Source organism: Cygnus atratus, chromosome 1 (genome assembly GCF_013377495.2).
Source record: "Cygnus atratus isolate AKBS03 ecotype Queensland, Australia chromosome 1, CAtr_DNAZoo_HiC_assembly, whole genome shotgun sequence".
In the NCBI taxonomy this organism is placed as follows: domain Eukaryota; kingdom Metazoa; phylum Chordata; class Aves; order Anseriformes; family Anatidae; genus Cygnus; species Cygnus atratus.
The window spans coordinates 124,412,027-124,432,989 of record NC_066362.1 but is presented as its reverse complement, the minus strand read 5'-3'; the positions used below and the strand labels follow the sequence as shown (position 1 = coordinate 124,432,989).

The window sequence follows — 20,963 nt, the reverse complement described above, 5'->3', positions numbered from 1 at the left end:
GCTCAGTGCTCCATAAGGAGCCAGGCATCATCTCTCTGGAGTCAATGCCCATGTGTTTTCAGGAGCAGCAAATGCTCCTCAGGTAAGTTTCTCAGGTAAGTTCAGGCAAAGGTGGAAACTTCTCTGGGCAGCGGCTGACTGATGACTGCAAAAAATCAAGGTAAAGCTGTGGCAAGACAGAACAAAACCCACTGTTTTCCCTGTTTTTATTTATTTTTTTTTATAAGGACACAGGCGAATCTAATTAGCTTTTTAGTTCAGCAGTTTAATACCCCAGTTAAATCCAGCTGCTTTTGGAGCTGAGGCGCATCCTTCCCACACAGCCCTTGCCCCTCAGTGGGAGGCTGCCCGCGGGCTTCAGACAGGCGGGCGAAGGGGGCCCGGTACGATAAGGCGAGCAGGACACCTGCTGCCCTGCCCCCCCTCTGCGCCCTGGGGCGGGTGAAAAACCCCAAAAGGTTAAAAAATAAATAAATAAATAAATAAATAAAAGAGAAAAAAAGAGGAGGGGGCGGGGTGAGGGAAGAGGAAGGGAGCGGGGCGGCCGCGGCCGCTGATTGGCTGGCGGCCCGGCGGCGGCTCGCGGGGCGGGTGGCTCGCGCCACTTTCGGGAGCCGTTGGCGCCGGCCGTGCGCGCGCGGACGCCATGGCCGAGAACGGCGCGGGGCGAGCGGGCGGTGAGGCGGGGGGGCGGCGGCGGCGGCGGCGTGCGAGGGGGGCCCCGGGGCGTGAGGGGAGCCCGGGGCCGTGTGGGGCCGTCCCTGTGGACAAGGGGAGGCCCGGGGAGCGGGGCGGCCTCGCGGCGGTGCGGGCCGCTCGGGGCTGCCTGCGGCCGGTTCGCCGTGGGGACGGGGTGAGGGGAGCTGGGACCCCCTGGGGAACGGGGGGGCTGGGGGGGTGACGGGGTTTGGGAGCCGCCTTGGGGGGCCCGGTGGCTGCTTTTCGGGTGTCCCCGCCGAGCGAGGGGCGGCCCTGGGACTGGTCGCTTCCCCCGTGAAAGGCCGGGCCCTCGGTGGGGCTCCGGGAGTGGCCCCCAGAGCAGCCCCGCGGGTGGCCTTGTGCTCGTGGCCAGCTGTGCGCCACGCTACGGGCGCCTTGGTTTCCAGCAGAGCTCCAGCCAGCCGCTAGCACATCGCCCTGCTCTAAGCACCAGGGGTAACAGCAGCTCGTTGCTAAACGTATTTCCCGTGTTTTTGATCAATTTCAGCCATGGCTGACTCTGGAAGTTTTGCTGCATCACGTTCCAGACGTGAGAAGAAATCTAGGAGAGGCCAGCAAGAAGCACTGGAACGTCTGAAAAAAGCCAAAGCTGGTGAAAAATTAAAATATGAGGTAAACATTCCCTATCTTTTCTCCTTAATAAAAAGGGTATGTGAGCTGAGATGCTTAACTACTATTTTTTGATACATATGCATACTACTATTTTTTGATACATATCAAAAAATTATGAGAAGCAAAAACTGCCTTTCAGCTCAGCTTTCCTTTTTTTTTTTTAAATGGTGTGCATATTTTAGAATGTAGTTGTCTTGGCGTGTTCTGACATCACTTACTTGTTTCTTTCTGTTTTCAAAACTAAAACAGTTGTAATAATTGCAGGTCAAACATATACAGTATTTGCTTGGGAACTATCCCACAGGGAAGGACCAGCCTCTAAAATTTAATTGCTTTAGTTAATGTTACGGTAGGAGTAACTTTTGCTTCTTTCAAACTTAAAATGATCTTAAGCTATAAATGAATTTCAAAGCTGTAAATCCTGAAATGCCTTAATATTGACAAATGTTTCTACCAAGAAAACAATAGTCAAGTATTTCACTGATATAACTGAAATTTGGCAGTATGACATTGTTACTGTCTAATTAATTGCAATGCCAGCAGGAAGAGATCTCCACATTGAGATGCATAAGTCTGAAGAAGCCTGAAATACCTACATCCTTAAGATGCAAATTCAGTCTGGCACAGAAGAGCATCTTCAGCATTATTCTTGAGCATATCAAATCACCTTTTTGTTGAGCTCGTCTGGATGCTTAAGGGTAGAGCAAGAGGTCAGAACTGTGGTGGCTTTTTTTTTTTTTTTGTACTGTGAAATGAGCAATAAGGCATCCCAGGTTCAAATGAAATCTCTGCTGGTGTTTCAGTAGATTCAGTATACTGTAATAATTTTAAAGATTAAAAACTGACCTTTTGTCACTGCCAAAAAAAAAAAATGAATAGCTGTGCCTACTAGCTGTGAATAACTGTGCTTACTAGTTGTGAATAATGGTCTAGGAAGATGTACAGTTCTTGGGAACTTTTGTGTTCTTGTTGATGACCTATATGAATAATTGGTGGAATGGGAGCTGTTAATCAACGGTGTACTTTAACTGAAGGTTGAGGAGTTCACTGGTGTTTACGATGAAGTAGATGAGGAGGAATACTCCAAGATGGTCAGAGAACGGCAGGATGATGACTGGATTGTTGATGATGGTAAGTTAAGAGTCGTTTAGACTAGAGTTATTTTGATTATAGTATTATAACTCAACTGGGTTTCATAATGTTCATGTGTTGACATAAGTTATATTTCAGTATGTTCCTAGAGTCGTTTCAGTAGACAAAAAAGATGAGCTTTTATATGGAAATGAGTCTTCCATTGTTCTCATGGTAGTGTATTAGGATGGTAGTGAAAGTATTTTCCCATTAATAACTGTTTTTGAAATTTTATTTCCAGTTACCAGAGATGTAACTTTAAAAAGAAGTGCTTTAAGTGAGAATTTCTAATTAAACTTGTGTTATTATATTTAGTCTAATGGAAGGTGCAGCTGAGAGTGCTGTAGATTTTAGCATTTGCATTTATAACATTTGCTCTATGTTAAAAAAGCATTTAAATATGTGAAATGTTGGATTATGCAGATATCTAGAAATATCATGAGAGAGAATTTGAAATGTAAATTTATACCAATTTGGTTTTGTACAGATGGGGTGGGTTACTTAGAAGACGGAAGGGAAATCTTTGATGAAGATCTAGATGATGATGCTCTTGGTTCCAGTAAGAAAGGTAGGTTGAACATAGCCGCTGTAGATGATCTTCTGGTTGCTTTTGAAAGGTACCTGAAACGGGCAACTTCTTGGCATCAGTATGTGGTGAATAGGGCCACATGGCATGTTAGTTGAAGCTGTGTAGTTCAGTGGCTGTGACTGGATTCTTTCAGTCTTTGTGATGCAGAGGGTAGTGGTCCGCAAAGTCAGGTAAAGTCACCTCTAACTACTTTACTGCTACCAGGGTAATTTTGCTCAGTCTTCTGGGGGTATATGTTCACTTCCACAACAAATGCACCTGGGGAAAGTTCTTAGTTTCCAAAGCCATTGGCTAAAGGATGCAAGGTCTCTCTTGCTACTAAAATCCTTACGTGCTCTTATGGATCTGGGATCAAATTATTTTGCCAGCTTTTATCATCTTGGTGGAGCCTGCTGTTGAGAATCCAGGCCTAGTGCTTAACTCCTGGACACTTGTTTCTTCTCTGCAGATGCTTCTGTGAAATGTATCTTAGTCCTTTTTCTGGAGTATGGACTTGTATGGATGCAAAGATCATCCCTGAGGCGACTAGGCGAGATATGATGTTGATAGGGCTTTGAATATATATATATATATATTTTTTTTTGGTGCATGATATCTGTTAGAAACCTGGCAGCGAACAAAAGATTATTAGGCTTTGTTTCAGCCAGCAGCATAAAGGTGGAAGAAGTGGGTTACCTCAGCTGTCTATTCCTGTTAATAACTGGACCCTCAAAAATTTAACTTTTTGATGAAGTCACAAGTTTTATCTTTTTTTTTCTGTAGGAAAAGGTGGCAAAGCATCTGCAGTTGATAAAAAGAATGTGAAGAAGTCTGTGGTGTCAAAGCCAAACACAATTAAGTCTATGTTTATTGCCAGTGCTGGGAAGAAAAACACAGATGTAAGTTACTGCATTTTGAATTTTAAAGATTTTTTTTAAACTGTTCCTACTTTTAGTGGGGGTGGAGTAAAGCAAGGGTTTCTTTCAGTTCTTTTGTCTAGTTCCGGACAGGAGCTCTTGTTTATGGAGCATTCCTGAAAATATGCATGTGTTTTGTAGAAACAATTGAGTAATTTGCTGCTAGTGTCCTGATTGGGTTTGCAAATATAGTTAAAAGCTGTCTGGCGATCTTAAAGAAAGATGTTTGGCTATCTTATCTTGCAGAAAACTGTGGACCTCTCAAAGGATGATTTACTAGGGGATATTCTTCAAGATCTAAATGCTGAAGTAAGTGTATAAATCTGCTTGAGACAGTCTAATCCATTCATTTTTCTTGCTGTGGAACATGTAAAAAGAAGAAAGTTCTTCCTCAAATCAAATCATTTGAAGTTGACTTCTGCCCTAGCACATCTGCTTGGTGTATTCCATGTGTGTACGCAGTCTACCTGTCTGTTGTCTCCACCGCACAGAAGCTGCATGACCGTACTGGTTTGATAAGCCCAAACTAGTCCCTCCTGCTCAGAGACAGTTTATAATGTGACCCAGAGCCCGTGCTAATGCAGCCTTCTAGGCTTCAGTCAGCTTGAGTGGAACAGGACTTGGTGCATCTGGATGACGTGTACCGTATGTGCGCATCACCATGCTCCAGCCAGTGTGCTGTAGGGTATTTCTGTCTGGCATGTTTGGGTTCACCAGAGGACATGAGGGAGAACAGGTCAAGCAGATAACAAGATCAAGCAGATGTCTCAACTTCTGCCTGCCTCCTGCTTTCCGTGGTTTGCTCCAGGGAACCAGATGAATACTTCCCCTGAGCTAGGAGTGCCAGATAGCTGCTGCAGCAGCCCAGATTGGACTGTCTCAAATAGGCCATTCCTGCTCATCACTGAGTTTTCAAGGAGTTAATGCCCCTTATCAGGATTTCTCAGAAAGGATTGCTCACATGTAAAAGTGCTGTAGGGAGATAGTAAATTAAAATACATTCTATCATAATAAGCTTAATATGTATTTTAGAGAGCAATAAGATGGTTGTAAATATTCCAGTGTAAAGTTATTCTCTTGGTATTTTGGTCTTTTTCACATTTTTACCCCTCCCTAAGAGATCTGATTGAGAATTATAATAGTTTAGGCTATCAAAACCCTCAAATCAATAAGCAAATGTATTTTAATGCTGTCAAATTTTGTGGAGTGTTAAGCAGGGGAAATAATGCTAGTAATTACACTATGGCTTCTATTTAAATAGTAGCTAGCTATTGTTTTTTGGTGGTGGTGTTTGTTTCCTAACCTTTCTTTCGTTATTATGTGTTGATATGGATGAGTGCAAAATATCTGTACATCTAAATAAGTTGAAATGTTTTTTCCTCTAGTATGACAATGTTGAAAGAGCACTTCTGCCTTTCTTAAGGCATGTATGCTCAGTACTGCTATTTTAGCAGACATGCAGAACATCCCACCAATTATTCTGATACTTGTGCATTAAAAGCATGATTAGGTACTGAAGTGACTACAGTTTGAAAACTGTTTCACTCACTGATGACAGTTTTTTCTCTCAAACTTTTCCAAAAAAATCTAGTGTCTTTCCTGGTGGGCTGATTGCTCAGATAAGTTTTCCTTTCAACGTGGCTGAGTTGTGAATCTGGAGGTTTCTTTGTTTAGTGAATGAGAAATATTGGTGGACTTCTTTCTCTTTGATGGAAAATGTTACCAACCAAGGCAAAAGAAAACACTAAACAACCTTTCTCCATTGTGTCACTGTCTCTTTTTGTTTACTATTCAGACTGTTCAACCAAGTCCACCACCAATTATAATGCTGAAAAGAAAAAGATCTGCTGGAATGCCACTGAATCCTTTCTCTGTACAGTCCCAGACTCCTAAGGTGAAGTAAAAAAAATTTTTTTTACAAGTTCTCATTGATAACTATTAATCTGTTTTGGTTGGTTTGAATACTGTTGTCTTCTATTTCTGCATTTAGAAATAACTTTTCTCCTTAGCAATGTTACAGTGTAACTTCATGCTTTTTTTTCTTTCTCCCCATCCATGTTAACATAAACAGAATATTACTATATATATATATATATATATATATATATATAGTATAAATATGTATCTTTAGTGTAGTAATAGTATGTAGCTTTTACATTTGACAGATTTTGTTTATATAATGTTAGGTATCTCATATGAAGGTGAGCTTCTGCTTTTTCCTCTTTTCCCTAAGAGTAGAAAAGAACGTTGTGGCAAAGAATAGATGATGGGAAATGAAATACGCAGAAGAAAGCGTATCTGTGTTGTGGAAGAGGGTAAGAGACTTCTCTTCTGCAAAATTAGAAAGCAAAGGAAAAACTGAAGCTGTGGATAGAAGTTGATTTTAGTGGAAGATTGGGAGTGAAAGGAGTGACCGTTTGCTGTGGGTGGAAGTCTACTGTTTTGATAAGAGTCCTGGTAAATGGGGAGGACTTCATAGCTGGAGATACAATGATATACTTGCTAAGAGTCTGTAGAGAGCAAGTGGAGTAGATAAATCTGATTTACCGTTAAAATACCAGAACGAAACCTTTTGTGGTACTGAAATCAACTCTTAAGCTGAAAACAGTCACCAGTGGCACTTATTTCAACAGTTGTGTTGGAGCTGAGGAATAATTAAAAAAGTGAGAGACAGAGTTAGAGAGGTTCTGTATCTTTATGGTGCAAAACAGAAGTCACTTTTATAGGAAATATCGAGAAAGAAGTTAATTCCCAGGCAGGCAGTTCTGGTGATAGCTTCTGTGGTCCTAGGAGTCTGGACATTTAGACAATGAAACAGATGGAGAGTACAGCCTTAGAAAATAAATGGGCATGAAAGAACATGATGGCAACTACAGAAGGCAAGAGCAGAAGTATTACTATGAATAAATTCATTTGGCTGAGCTAGCAAAAATTTCTTTACTGAGGGTAGATTAGATAATGTTTGCTTCTGTTTAAGGTAAAGGATGGACTGAATTTTGTTGACTGCAGTAGAAGTAGCTGAACTGAGATTAAAATCCCAGAAATGATTTTGTGCAACTCTAAATTCTACCTCTGTAAATAACAGCTTTGCCTGAAGTTAAGGTTTGGGGGCTTGCTGCAGGTTAAAGGACAGTAGATGCAGACACCTGTTGTTGGTCATGGTGGAGACCGTTCCGTAGACATCTTCCATGACAAGAGGTTCTGTGGCTGCTGCCATAGTGGTGTCTTGTCTGGAACACAAATTCTTTGTGTACCATCTCGGAGTTCAGGCTTGCGGAGCACGTTGAAACGTGGTATATTTGTCATCTTAGCTCTTCCTGTCATGTCTGTAGGATGAAGATAGCCAGTGGAGAAGCGCTCTGCTCTCCAGTCCCATGCGCTCCTGCAGGCAGCTTACACCCGTGCCTATCAGTAATGAGTTCAAGCGGCCATATTGGCCTTTCCCTGTTGTTCCAGGCTCTGTCCCTGCTTGACATATATTGTCACATACTTAGCTGACACAGACACAGATTTTAATTTAGGAGTGGGGTCATACTACATAGGAAACTAGTGAAAATAATTATAAACTTGATTAAATGTCAACCACGGCCTGTTGTAAACTGCTTTTTAGAACTATAGAAGGAACTCATTTTGAGGAGTTTTAGTTGTCATGCTGCAGAATACATGAAGCTTTCCCTCTAGCTCTGGTTACTAGTTCTGCAAATAGCAAGTACTAGATTTTTTTTTCCTTTTGTGCTCTTAAAAGAAAAATTTTAAACTCACGTCTAAAATGTTTTTCAGGTAATCACCCCTATATCAAAGAAAGCTCCCGCTCATGTCAGAAAAGAAGCTCTTCCTCCAGCTTCATTTCATCCTAAACATCCCAATTACACAGCAAAATCTGTCATAGCCTCTGAAGAGAATGGAGATACCAAGTATGTGCCAAAAACTACAGAAAATGGAGTGGTGGAGACAATAGAAGAAAAAGCTATTGAAGGTATTGAAAAATCAAAACTCAGGTCTGGACATTGTTTAAATATGGCATATTAGTGTTGAAACACTTCTTAGTTTACACTAGTTACATGTTTAGCTAGTTTAAACGTAGTCTTTTTTTTGTATATTAACATTGTGTGTTATGTTCATGTGTATGGTTTGCAGTCTGTGCACGCAGATGTAGCATACAGTGTGTCATTTTAATGATTCAAGCCTCTAGTTCTATGTGCAACACTTCCAGATGACGATCAGGGGATGGTGGATTTTGATGATGAGGACTTTGATGAACCTATGGAAGCAGAGCATGTGGGAACTATACCTGAGACAGCTGAAAGCTTGAAAAGAGACAAGGAAGTTGAAAAGAAAGAGACGGAGCAGCTGGAATCTGAGAAGAAAGGGACATCTGCCTTGTAAGGATCTCTTTTTTGTTTTTTAAATTTTTTTCGTTCTAGCAAGAAGCCTTTCAGTATGTACAAGTCTTAAATTAATATTCATATTTGTCTTTGCCAGTAGTATAATTGTGATATAGAACGATGACAATCTGATGTGATTTTTTTTTGGCATGAACTTAAAAATGGTCATGTTGAATATGGTTATAGCTACTTTATTGAAAAACACTTAATATTTCTGGGATTTAGCACATAACAACAATGCTTATTTCAGTATATTGAGGTGACTTAATTTGGATGTGAACTCACTTTGATGCCAATGAGCAAAAATGAGGAATACCTAAAGATGCTTATTCTAAGCAACCCAGAAGGAATTGCATAACATTAGTTGTAGTTAAAAGTATTGTAGCTAAAAGTAGTTTAACCTTGTGATCAGCTGTTTTTGGAAATAGAAGATTTTTTCTTCTTCCTTTTTTTTGTTTGAAAAAAAAATCTTCCGTTTCCATAATTTGAAATTATAAAATAGTCAAGGCTTAAACATCTAATGACTCTCAAAAGGTAGTTTTGTTGAAATAATCTGCTGTTCCCACGGAGCTGCTTTTACAGATGGATGGATTTATTTGTTATGTAAAGGCTTGAATGACTGAGGCTGAAATTGAAGCTAAATGACTTCTGAACCCTGTGCGTTGTGTAATGAGAACCATAGTTGTTATGTGGATTTCTCTCTTTGTTGCTCCATCCTTATTTTCAGAAGAAATTTGAGGAAACTCAACTGCTTGGAATGTTTCTTGGTAGTGGAATGAGTGACCAAAGGTGTGAGAATTCAGGGCTGAAAAAAAGTAGAAAGTGATGGTTATAGCAAGGGCACGGTTTTACTTCCTGTTTGTTTCTTCCTCTGCAGAAGTTGTTCTCTCCCAGATGTTTCATGTTGGGACAAGGTTGATGAGGATGAAGCTGATCTGGTGGCGACAGACGTTCAGCTGGACCCCAGTATCCTTCCACTTGTCAATGGGGAAAACGATGATCAAGTCTTGAGATTTTATTGGCTGGATGCTTATGAAGATCAGTACAGTCAGCCAGGTAACCGTTCAGTTAAAGGCAGAAATTGCCATTCTGATTCTTTTTATGCAACGGGGATTTTTACACTTGCCTAAGTTATGTCTGGATACCATTTCTGTCTAGGTCCTGTAACTTGTATAATAACCTCATCTGTTTCTCTGCCACCTTGTCTTCAGTGCAGGGCACTCTGATTGGGCAAAGAATGTTGTCTCTTGGTCTAGCATAACGCTGGGGTGGTACAAAGGCAGCTACTAGCGCTTCTTGATGTTGGTGACCCATTGGCAATCTTAAAATCTCTGTGCTCTAGGAATAAGCTGATGTTGTTAATTTCTTGTGTAGTGGTGCAAGAGTTGAGCGTGCTTGCTTCTTTTTTCCGGAAACGTACCGTAAAATCCTGGTGGATTAGTAGAAAACCTGTACAATAGCAGTTGCGTGATTTTTATATAAAGGGGAAGGCCCTTTTATAGAAGGAAGAAGGTGGCCTGAAGGATGTAAGCTCTATCTAGATGCTTTTATTCAAACCATGTAATTCTTGAATATTGTTTCTGCATTAGCATCTCTAAGCTACTTTGTGCAGCTGAAGCGTGAATCCCGGCTCTCATACCTTCGTAACTGCACCTTTCTGACTTCCAGCCTTCACATGAGAAGTTGGGTTCACATCTGTTCTCAGCACTTCCCATCTGTCCTTTTCTTTAAAATCCGAGGTTTCTAATTTGTGCTTCATGCAGGCTTACCAGAAGGTTCTTCCGTATCTTGTTGAAGGCATTTTACCTTGATGCTGTAAGCATTGAGTCAGATATGTTTCTCTGTTACACCTTTCTTTGTAAGTTGGGATGCTGAACTTAAATATGAGACTGTGCTAGGTTGAACAGCTTAGTGATAGGAGTGGTAATAATCATAGATATCTTGATGAAATCAATGGCTCTAATATAAAATTGCTCCTTTTAAAGACCCCACTATTGTTCTTTTCCTTTTTTTTTGTCTTCTAAGTCAGTGGTTGCTGAATGGAACGTAATTATGAAAGGATTTCTGTTCCGCGCATGCAAGGAGTGTTCTTTTCTCATTATGACTTTTTCAGGATTGAATAATAAAGACTGCACCTGTTTTCAATTAGTAGTGTAGAAGGGAAAATTTTGGTACAGCTTTTTGTTTAACATGTTCATGATCTTTGTTTATGCCTCATTTGCTGGGATCTCAAATGCATCGCCTGAAGAGTAAATACCATGGCGTGATAATAAGACTCTTTCAAACTTAATGATTTTTGGAGGCTTACTTTTCATAACTCCCCTTGCTATCTCAGGGAGAGAACTTGAGAATTGTAGTCATATTAACATTTTAAAGAAATAATAATTAAAAAAAAAAGCCCTTTCTTTCCCTTGAGCAAGACAATTTCCCTGTCTCTTGACTTTGCTTGCCTTTTGATTCATTGGTAACTTGGTCTGTCTTTTCACAGACTTTGTGTTTTTTAAGCTTCTTTTTTTTTCCCCTTTCTTCCTTCTTTCTACAAACAAGCTTACAGGGGATAGTGTCCAGTATTACTCTTCTCTTGTTTCTTAGTTTTACATGTGAAATGTCTTTGAAGTTGGCCCTGCTTTCAGTGTGCATGTGTCATGGGGTGGGAGGTGTGTGTTTGGGGGCCAGCTGTGACCTCCAAAGGTTCCTTCCATTCTAAATTGATTTGATTCTGTGGAATCTGGCAATTAAGACCACTTATTTGTCTGTGCTAGAGTTGATTGAAGCTCGTCTCTGCAATACAGGTGTCTTTTTATCCTGTATTTGGGCTTCTGTATCCTTCTTTCTACCTCACCTGCTTACATGTACACCTCTGGCAGGTTAACTTCTCGGTGCTCTTAATACTGCCAGCTCTTCAAACAACCAGCTCTTGGTCTGCGGTCTCTACCATAGTTCCATCTTTTTGTATGATTCACACCCACCTGAGCCCCTCTCTCAGTGATTGCTGGGGAAAAGAACTCCATCTTCCCTGTCACTTAGATCTGTAATTTCAGCTCTTTCTAGATCCTTTTATTCAAACTGTCTAAATCTTGAAGATTGTCTCTGTATTAAAATCTCTAAAATACTTTGTGCAGCTGAAGCATGTATGCTCGCTCTCATCTTCAAAACTGCAACACTCTCTTCTCTATCCTTGACAAAAGTAGTCTTGTTCACATCTATTCCAAGCACTCAAGAAATGATTTTTTCTTAGCCTGTCACTCTAACTCTGTCATCCATCTTAGTGCATCTGCACTGATTTATCTGCTGTCTAATGGAGTAAGAAAGGTACCTTTATATCTGATAGATTGCACGGCAAAGATAATTTACAACTCTTAACAAAGGACGTGTTTCATGGATTGTCAGACCAAGGAGAAATGTAGGTTCCAAAATCTGCCTTATGTGCAACATTGTTTCTGAAACAGTCTCAGCTCTGATATTTCTGATTTCATTAATAGCAGTGTTCTGTAGGGAGCCTGTCTCTCGTGTAATCAAATTCCAAATTATTTATGGAGTTTGAAGGGGAGTCAGGGTTTCAAATTGTACGTGGAAGTTCATTTTACTTGAAAGTCAGCTACACCGCTTCTGTGTTGTGCCACAGTTTACCATCACTTGATAAGCAGCTTGCAGCATTTTGTGCTAATGCCAGATCCTCAGTGGCTCAGAGATGTGCATGTACAGTAATGACATGGTCCACAGCAAAGAGTCAGTTGCATCAGTCCTGCTGTATGTGGTCTTTTTGACATGTCTGCAGGCATTACAACTACATCCAGGATTTCTTGAGACGTAATACAACTTGCAGTGTTCTTATCTGCTAAAAATAGCCAGTTGAAATGTTTTTGAAATCAATCAACTTCTAGTTTTGTCTTCTGTATGTGTTTCTATAGACTTTGTAAGTAATAGAGTCTTAATCTCACAGTACTAACGTGTAGGAAAAGAGGATTAATTGTTCTGGTCTAGCCGAAGAATGAGAAATTGCAGATGACAGAAATGTTTCAGGAGTGATTGACAGCGCAAGCATTCTGATTATCTTCAGCTTTCAGTGACTTCTCCTTCCCTCTCTCTCCTCATGAATTATCAAACTAATGTAGATAGAAATGGAATATCAGATCAGAACTGGGAGACTGGTCGTGTGATGCCATTTTGAATTTCATATATCAGGGTGTTGTTACTATAGTGATGGAGGTAGGGGCATGAAGAACTATGCATACAACCATTTATAAAGCTGGTGTTTAAAACGATTTAGAACGTGCTGATGCACTGGAAAGATTTGTTGTTCAAGGACCTAAACAAGGAAATGGATGTGTTTCTGTGCTAGAATGTGTGATAGCTGCTTTAAGCAACACTAAGAATATCGAATTCTTTGCTCTGCTGTTATTCCTTAGGCGTGGTATTTTTGTTTGGCAAAGTTTGGATTGAATCGGCAAACACCTACGTCAGCTGTTGCGTGACGGTGAAAAATATTGAGAGAACTGTTTATCTACTGCCACGTGAAACAGTAAGTATATCTTTTAAGCATGTCAAACATAAGTACCTTTCATTCTGATTATGGCAGGTTATGAGTTCTAGTAGTGTGTTTACGGGAACTGTTGTCTGATGTCGGAGGTAAAGCTATGTGCAATGTATACATGGTATGTCACGTGAGATGCAGAGTAGTGTTGCTGCTTTCCCCCGACCCTAACTATCAAGTGCAGACAAATTGTTATGTTTGGATTTGCTGCTCACGGAGTAAAAATGTCTTGGAGTATTATTAGAAAACTTCAGAGTTTTCTCAACACTCTGTTTCAATTAATATTTTTTAAATATAGGTTTTCCTGGCTGATTGCATTGTAGTATTCCCTTAGAGAGGAAATAAATGGTTCATAGTATCAAAGCAAAATTCAGCTTATTGGTCCTGTCAGCTGGCATTTTTTTTTTTAATTTCTGGAACTTGACTCTTTTTTTTTTTTTTTAATAGGAAATTGATTTATCTACTGGGAAAGAGACAGAGACTCCGGTAACAATAATGAGCGTCTTCAAGGAATTTAATGACTGCATTTCACCAAAATATAAGATTATGAAGTTCAAATCCAAGGTTTGTATATAAGCATGCTATTTGGTCACTTTCTGTTATGGTTTGAAAGGTGGGAAGTCTGTTGATAAACTATCCAGTGGGAGAGGTTATGCTGAAATGCAAATATCAGATCTTAGTGTCAAAGTTTAAAGTGACTGTTTTTGTTCAGCAGATAGATCAGTACACTGGGATTAGACCGTCTTTATATTTGACCAAATGTCATATCGAGGTTTATATTTTTGCATGTTTTATCTTCTCACACTGGCAGATTTCTCTTTTTAATGTGTGCTCTTTGGGGCAGGGATCGTCATAGTGAGCTTATACAAGAGTTAACATGTTGTGAGGACCGTCATCCGGTCTTGAAGCTTAAGCTGGTCTGGCCTTACAGTTGTGTGCAACAGTTCTGCAGTTTTATTGTTGTTGTGCTCCTTTTGCTCAACACGTCCTCAAAAGAACGTTGAAAAATAGAATGTTGCTGTAATGGAAAATTTGCACATACAATAAGATAATACTTGGCATAACTGCAGGAAAAGAGCTGATACTGCTGTTAGTGTTGCAGATTTGGACCAAATTAGATTGTTAGTGTGAGAAAGCTTGCTCGTTCATCTACGTGTAGTATCTGTCTCGACAGCGCAGGGGGAGAGGGCAGAGGTGGAGAGTTTGTGTGTGGGGAAAGGTAGCTAATTGGAAGAAAAGATTTCTTCAAAATGAAGTGCTCAGAAACTTTTCTGTTCCTTGAAGTAATAACATTAGTCTGGTAAAGCTGGCTTTCGCTGTAATTATTGGTGGCATGGAATTAAGTGTAACTTGTCCCAGGCTAGCGAACTTGTGACTTGATAAGATTCATTCCGGAATAGCTGATCAGCAGTTGGGATGGCAGGTAAAAATATAGGAAGAACGAAATTTAACAATTTATACGTGAGGGAAAATAAAAACAAGTAATTCAGGTTGAAAGGAACCTCAGGATGTTATCTAATCCAAAGCTGGAGTACTTTGGGAAGTTTAGGCTGATGAGGTGAAAATGTCAGCAGTGCTTCTCAAGTGGCAAATTTGTGTAAGAAATGACATCTCAGCAATATGTAGCTTAGCATGCTATTTACATCATTTAGGGAAAATGAGTGCTTCATTAGAACGTTGTAAAACATATTTTTTTTTTGTTCTAGCTTTTTTCTGAAATTTCTGATCCAAATCTAGCTCTTTCAGTTCTTTCACTGTTGCTTTTCATGTATATTTGATCATAACTTACTTGTTTTGTGTGAAAATTGGAAAGAGGTGAATTTAACAATGGGTAAAAAGTTTGTAATGGCTCATTATTCAAAGACCGTTTCAGGAATGAGAATCAATTCCTCATTAAAAGATGTTGAAAACACCTGTATTCCAGAAAAGAAAAGGGGGGAAAAGGCCTTTAAAAAGATGCAGATCTACTAAAAAAAAAAAAAAAAAAGTTTTAGGAAGCTGCTATCTGTTCCACTGTACTCAGGAAAAAAAATATGGATGAGGTAACAGAATAATGTTGTTTAATTATCAATGATGGCTTTTAGAAATTGAGGTAAGCCACATACAGAAAGCATTCAAACTGGTATTTCTGATGTTAGTTCAAAGCTTGTCAAATGTTTGCTGATTTTTTTTTTTTTATATAGAACTTGGGATGAAAGACCAGGCTATTGACTGGTGTTGACTGCAGTGCATCTGGGATTCTTGGGTGTGGTACAGGAGTGATCCCTAGCAGGGATAGGGAAGTAGCAGCACTAAGGCACTGTTAAGGTCTTATCTAGAATATTATAACACTTGATGTAACACTTGATCATGCTGATGAGGAAGCATGAACTCAGGTGACATCAGATAGAGAAGATGGCAGTAGGGAGGATGAGGCAAAAGGAAAATCGGTTATAGCAGACATAGAAAAAGCTTTGCTCTTAGATAGAAAGAGCTTTACTTTTTTTTCCAGCCTAGTAAAGTGGAGAATAACGGGAGGAGCTTTTGGCTCTCTAAAAACATTAAACAGGGATCAGCAGCAAGAGAGCTATTTAAAGGACAGTTTTAGCAGAAGAACGTATTTATAAAATTTAATTTGTGAATAAATTAGGCAAGATAGTTGAAGGTTCAGAGCAGCTCTGGAATAACCCACCAGAAGTGTTTCTAAACAGTAAGAATTCAAATGCTGTTTGAATTTGTCAGACTCTTCAGCTTACTGAATTTTTACACACTTAACATGGTAGAAGGCTCTCTAGCTTTATTTTATTGGCTTTTTTTTTTTTTTTTTCTCAGCTTGATAGTTACTGCCTCCTGGAAGGGTTTAATGAGCTAGCAGGAGGGTACAGCTAGTAGTGTGGGGGATAAGAGGAAAGGTAAGGGAGAGCGGGGCTGCCGGTCGGCCTTTGGAGGACTATTCAAGGAAAGTATTGTGAACTCAGCTATTCCAGTTGAACACAAAGTTTACTGTGAACAAATGGCAGGGTACTGCAAAGCAAACCAGGCCAGGTTTGCATCACTGCAGCAGGGGGTGCTGTTGCTGCCTGCAAGGTAACTGTGGAATTACTGGGGTTGTCCCATTACTTCATCCTCTTTTGCTCCTCTCAGAGAGCCCTCGGTTTGCCTGGTTATATACCTTATTAATCTTCTTTTCCTAAGGAGTCGCCCTGTTTCTTTTCCTTGCAGTCATGCCACCAGAGCTGTCATGTTATACATTCTTTCCATCTGTGTTTCCGCGTGGCTGTGCTGGGCTCCCAGATGGAAACAGTGGTTGCATTCAGCTGGGTGAATGCTCCAAAAAAGGGATCTCCACGCAGTTGTGACTGTATGGGGTTAAGAGTTCATGTTTAGAAGAGCCCCCATGTTCTGTGATCTGCAGCCATTGTTCCTGTTAACTACTGTATTGTAAGGCTTAGTGTTTTTGAAAGATTTTTGGAAAGGCTAATGGCAATATTTGTCAGATGAGTGGGACGCTCATGACTGATGTGCTCAGGGTAGTACACAGCAGTTCTGTCTCAGTTCTGGCATAGTACTGTGACACTTGGAGAAACTTGTATCCTTCCACCATTAGCTGGGAATTAGAAAGGTAACCAGCGTACCTACGATGTGCCCAAAGTTCTTTCTGTTCAGAATATCCGTTTTTGTGACGATGTGGAGGGAGCCCCTATTAATACCCTGAGACAAGTTGTTCTCGGGGTGTGCGCGTGCGCCTGTGGCGGCCCTGCCGGCACCAAACTTTGTCACTGCGAACAGATACACTTAAGCCGTATCGCTTCCTCCTGCACCTGCTGCTAATTGCAGCTTCAGTGGGTTGCACTGCTGCCAAGTTAGCAAGTCTTCACAAATCAGTTTGAAAGCAGCCTTATACTCCACTTAGAAACTTAGCAGCTAATCACTGCTGCTCATTTCTGCTCTCTGAAGGGCCACTTGAAGGGCAGATTACTCTGCAGCAAAGCATTCATTCACTGCAGTTATGACCAGAGGCTTGTGTAATTGAGCTGAGCTCTGTGGAATAACGCAGATGAATCACTGCAGCATACTATTTTTACACCGCGTTCAGCTTGCGTTTGCAACAAGAACTTGTTTGAAGCCTGAGAGGTTAAAAAAAAAAAAAAAAAAAAAGAAAGTAGTATGTGCTAAAAGCAATGTACAGCCATCTGTGACATTGTGGCTGGGATGCGCTGCCCCTGTGAGGTGCTGCTGCTTTGGCTAAACTGTTCAGACCTGCATTTGAAGGCTAATTTCTTACACTGTTCTGACCTCAGAGTGATGCCGTTGGGCCAAGTTATGTTACTGCTTTTTGCTTCTGTGTGGATGTTCTACATAGTTACGGTGTAACACAATCGAGTAGCATGGATGTGTAACAGTGGTGCAGATGGTCTGTGAAGTGTTGCAGAGCAGAGCATTTCAGCAAGTACCATAGCATCACTGAACAGGATACTGTAATTGTTTGGAAAATGGAGGTAATTGTTCTTAGAAACTGACAAACTGAGCATGTTGTGAAATCGTTATTGTTCTCAGAGAAAGCAGAAGTGATACTTGACTTTCAGTGAAGTTGCGCAGGGATTGATACTGCTTTAACTATCTCTGTGTTACACGTAAACAAACTGCCTACTTTCTAGTAAAACCCGGGTCAATCAAACTGAAAAATAAAATACTCTCAGAGAAAGTGTGTAATAAAGTAAGCAGCTCTTGGGACCCTCTCTGAAGGGCCTGCACATTAAAGCACAAAGTATGGAAGGAGAAACTGTGTGCAGTTACAGGTCTGCTCACTGGGATCATGGATACGTGTGGTGGGACAGGGTGTGGTAAAGAAGATGGGCTGGGATGGTGAGGGGGCAGTTACTGCTCGAGTTTCTGGGCCAGGATTAGAGGGCAGGCCAGTGGGGTGAAATCATGGTGGGTATCTGCTACAGGCTGCTTGATGGAGGAAGTAGATAATGTGGCCTATGGATGAGTGGAAGAAACCTCACTTTAGCCAGCCCTGTTCCTTATGGAGGGTTTTAACAACCACAATAGCTGCTCTAGGGACGGTGCAGCAGGGCACAAGCAATGCAGGAGGTTTCTGGAATGCAGCAATGACAACTTCTGAACACAGCTGACTGGGGACCTTGCGAGGGGAGACACTGGTTCCTACAAGCCTGGTTCTACAAGCAAGGAAGAACTGGATGGGGATGTGAAGTTCAGGGGCAGCTTTGGCTGCAGTGTACAAGAGTTGTTGAAGTTCAGCATCATGAGAGGGGGAGAAAAAAGCAAAAATCAGGATTATAATCCTGGTCTTCTGGAGAGCAGACTCTGGCCTGCTTGGGTACCTGTTGGGACAAATCCTATAGAAAATGTCCCTGGAGAGAATAGGGGTTCAGAAGAGCTCGTTTACTTTTCAAGGATCACCTTCTCTGTGCTCAGGAATGATCTGTTCTCACAAGCAGGAAGTCAAGCAAAGGCGGTAGGAGTCCTGCGTGGACGAACCAGGAACTTCTGAATAGATTCAAACAGGGAAAGGAAGCGTGCAAGTGGTGGAAGTAGGGTCAGGTGGCCCAGGAGGAATGTGCAGGCACCATCCAAGTGTGCATTAGGAAGGCCAAAGCCCATCTGGAGATGAATCTGGTAAGGAAAGCACAGGGCAACAAGAAAGGCTTGGAACACTTGGACTGGACAGATACAGGTCCCTGGGATGTGATGGGATGCACCTGTGAATGAGGAGGGAGCTGGCCAATTCCACCGTGAGGCCATTCTTGGTTATCTTTGAGAAGTCGTGATGATCAGGGGAGTCTCCTGAGGACTGAAGAAAGGAAGTGTCACTGGTAGGCTCAAGGTGGGCAAGATGATGACCTCCAGAGGTTCCCTCCAACCTCAGCCATGCTGTGAAGGATTATCCAGGGAATTATCCTGCTGATCCAGCCTCACCACAGTTCCTGGAAGAAGGCGGTAGAACAACTAGTTGTGAAAGGTGTTTACACACACACAAGGAAAAAAAAGCAAGAAACAACGTGCTTGGGAGTGCTCCGCGTGGATTTACAAAGGGGAAATGGGGCTTAACCAAGCTGGCAGCCTTCTGCAAAGAGACGACTGGTTTGGTGGACGAGGGGAGAGCGGTGGCTGTTGTTTGCCTTGACTTTAGTAAGGTGCTCAGCCCTGTCTCCCATCCCGGCCTCTAAGACAAACTGATGAAGCATGGGCTTACTGTATGCTTTTTGATTTGTAATGGTTAATATACTTGCAAATCAATTCTGTAGAAACTGTTCCTACTAAGAAGATCAATGGAACTGAAACAGTCTTGCTATCTTTAGATGGTTATAATGCAAAAAAGTTGCAAAAGTGGTAATATATGATCCAAACCCTTGATAATTGAAATGTTGTGTTTTGTTTGGCCTTTATTTCACAACCTTTCTTATTGGACAGAATTAATTTTCAATTGGGAGTTATTGGAAAAATAATAATATCTTTCTTTTATACAGAAAGTGGAAAAATATTATGCTTTTGAGATCCCGGATGTTCCAGCAAAGTCAGAATACTTAGAAGTTAAGTATTCGGTAAGTATAATTTGCCTGATGAAAGAATGTAACCTGCTTTCCTACCCACTTAATCATTTCTTTTTATTTAAAGAAAAAATCGTAGGGCTTGACCCTTAGTAGCTAGTGGCTGTACCTGTGTTGAGGTGTGTAGGTGGTTGGTAATTGTTTTTTGTTTCCCTTTTACAAAAAGGGGGGGGAGGTTATTGATGAAGGGAGGGGATGTTTTCTATTCCCCAAGTTTAGAGATTAATACCTAAGCTTGTGGCTTTTTTTGTTACCATTTGTCTACTCGCTAGTCCTTAACAAAAATAGTTCTTTATCAGGAAGACTAATACATATTGATTTGTCAATGTTAGCTCTATTTATGTAAATAAGCCTTGAGAGGGGGGAAAAATGCATCTTAAAACTACTACATTCCTCCTGCCTTCTCCCCCAGTTATAATTTGCTTATTGTAAATGCATACTCCAAGTATTTTTATATTGACTTGTCTTGCTACCAAATCACATAACCAGCCAAACAGCCCTTTAGCTGTGCTGGGTCAGGGCCTGAAGTGCTGTCAGATGTTTCAAATTACTTGCTACCTTTGAATGTGTTGTTGAATCCATGTGTATAGCTGGTATCTCTGCTTATATGGCTTTTGCAAATAGCAGCTGGATGAGCAAATCTTCAGTTGAAGAGCTGTGAAACTGAGCAGCAAAGATTGGAAAAAGATCCCATGAGAACATCAGTAGCTACTCTTAATTAGCAGAAATCCTTGATTTGCTTTCAAATGTAGGACTCGGCAGTTGTGAACCATTTTGGCCAGTTGCTGAGGTCATGTCTTAAACCATTTTTTATGCTTGTTTGAGGTGCTAAAGCAGCATCCCATAGAGATTTGCTATCTGTCCTAAATCTTTCCTTAGCTGTGCAGAAACACTTTATCCAGCTTTAATCATCGGTCATACAAATACTGTGACTATCTAATTAAGTTTCTCTATTAAAATGGTCATTGAGCACTGTTGTAGTCTTGCCTGATGATAATACTTCTCTTGCATCCAGTATGAATGAAGAACGTTTGCTTCGGTGCATTTTTATAGTAGTGTCCTGATTTTAGGTACTTATGCACCTATTAAGTAGGGTCAATAGTGTAATTTCGTGAATTACCATAAGGTATTACAGATTAAGGCTTTGCATGCGGGAAATTACTGTGATTTCAGATACTCTCTGGTTTTGTGAAGGTGTCGTCTGAATGTAGTGTGTCAACATGAGGACTTCCGTGGTGTGAAATGACTTACTGCTTTTTATTACTTGTTAGGCTGAATACCCTCGGCTGCCCCAAGATCTGAAAGGAGAAACGTTCTCGCATGTATTCGGAACTAACACTTCTAGCCTGGAACTCCTCTTGATGAGTAGGAAGATCAAAGGACCGTGCTGGCTGGAGATAAAAAATTCACGTATGGTGCTTTGCTTGTGAAATTCTTGTTTGTTGAAAAACGCACATAACTATAGATTGTGAGGAAAAATTTAAATTCTACTGATAAATTCCCATCTTGCAAATTGATTTTGTAATTTATCTGTGCAGTTTT

The 20,963-nt window shown here is 40.8% G+C and overlaps 1 protein-coding gene across 1 annotated transcript in view; it reads left to right on the top strand.

Annotated features, from left to right (window-relative positions):
- The first annotated feature begins 561 nt into the window (after positions 1–561).
- POLA1 (DNA polymerase alpha 1, catalytic subunit) overlaps positions 562–20,963 on the top strand; it is a 203,213-nt gene continuing 182,811 nt past the window's right edge. The window contains exons 1-14 of the mRNA XM_035542243.2: positions 562–677; positions 1,208–1,332; positions 2,367–2,463; positions 2,951–3,031; positions 3,815–3,930; positions 4,195–4,257; positions 5,744–5,842; positions 7,729–7,924; positions 8,162–8,330; positions 9,211–9,389; positions 12,743–12,855; positions 13,315–13,431; positions 19,341–19,415; positions 20,693–20,831. Coding sequence (XP_035398136.1) covers positions 647–677; positions 1,208–1,332; positions 2,367–2,463; positions 2,951–3,031; positions 3,815–3,930; positions 4,195–4,257; positions 5,744–5,842; positions 7,729–7,924; positions 8,162–8,330; positions 9,211–9,389; positions 12,743–12,855; positions 13,315–13,431; positions 19,341–19,415; positions 20,693–20,831 — 1,600 coding nt within the window. The 5' untranslated portion in view covers positions 562–646. The remainder of the gene's footprint in view (positions 678–1,207; positions 1,333–2,366; positions 2,464–2,950; positions 3,032–3,814; positions 3,931–4,194; positions 4,258–5,743; positions 5,843–7,728; positions 7,925–8,161; positions 8,331–9,210; positions 9,390–12,742; positions 12,856–13,314; positions 13,432–19,340; positions 19,416–20,692; positions 20,832–20,963) is intronic.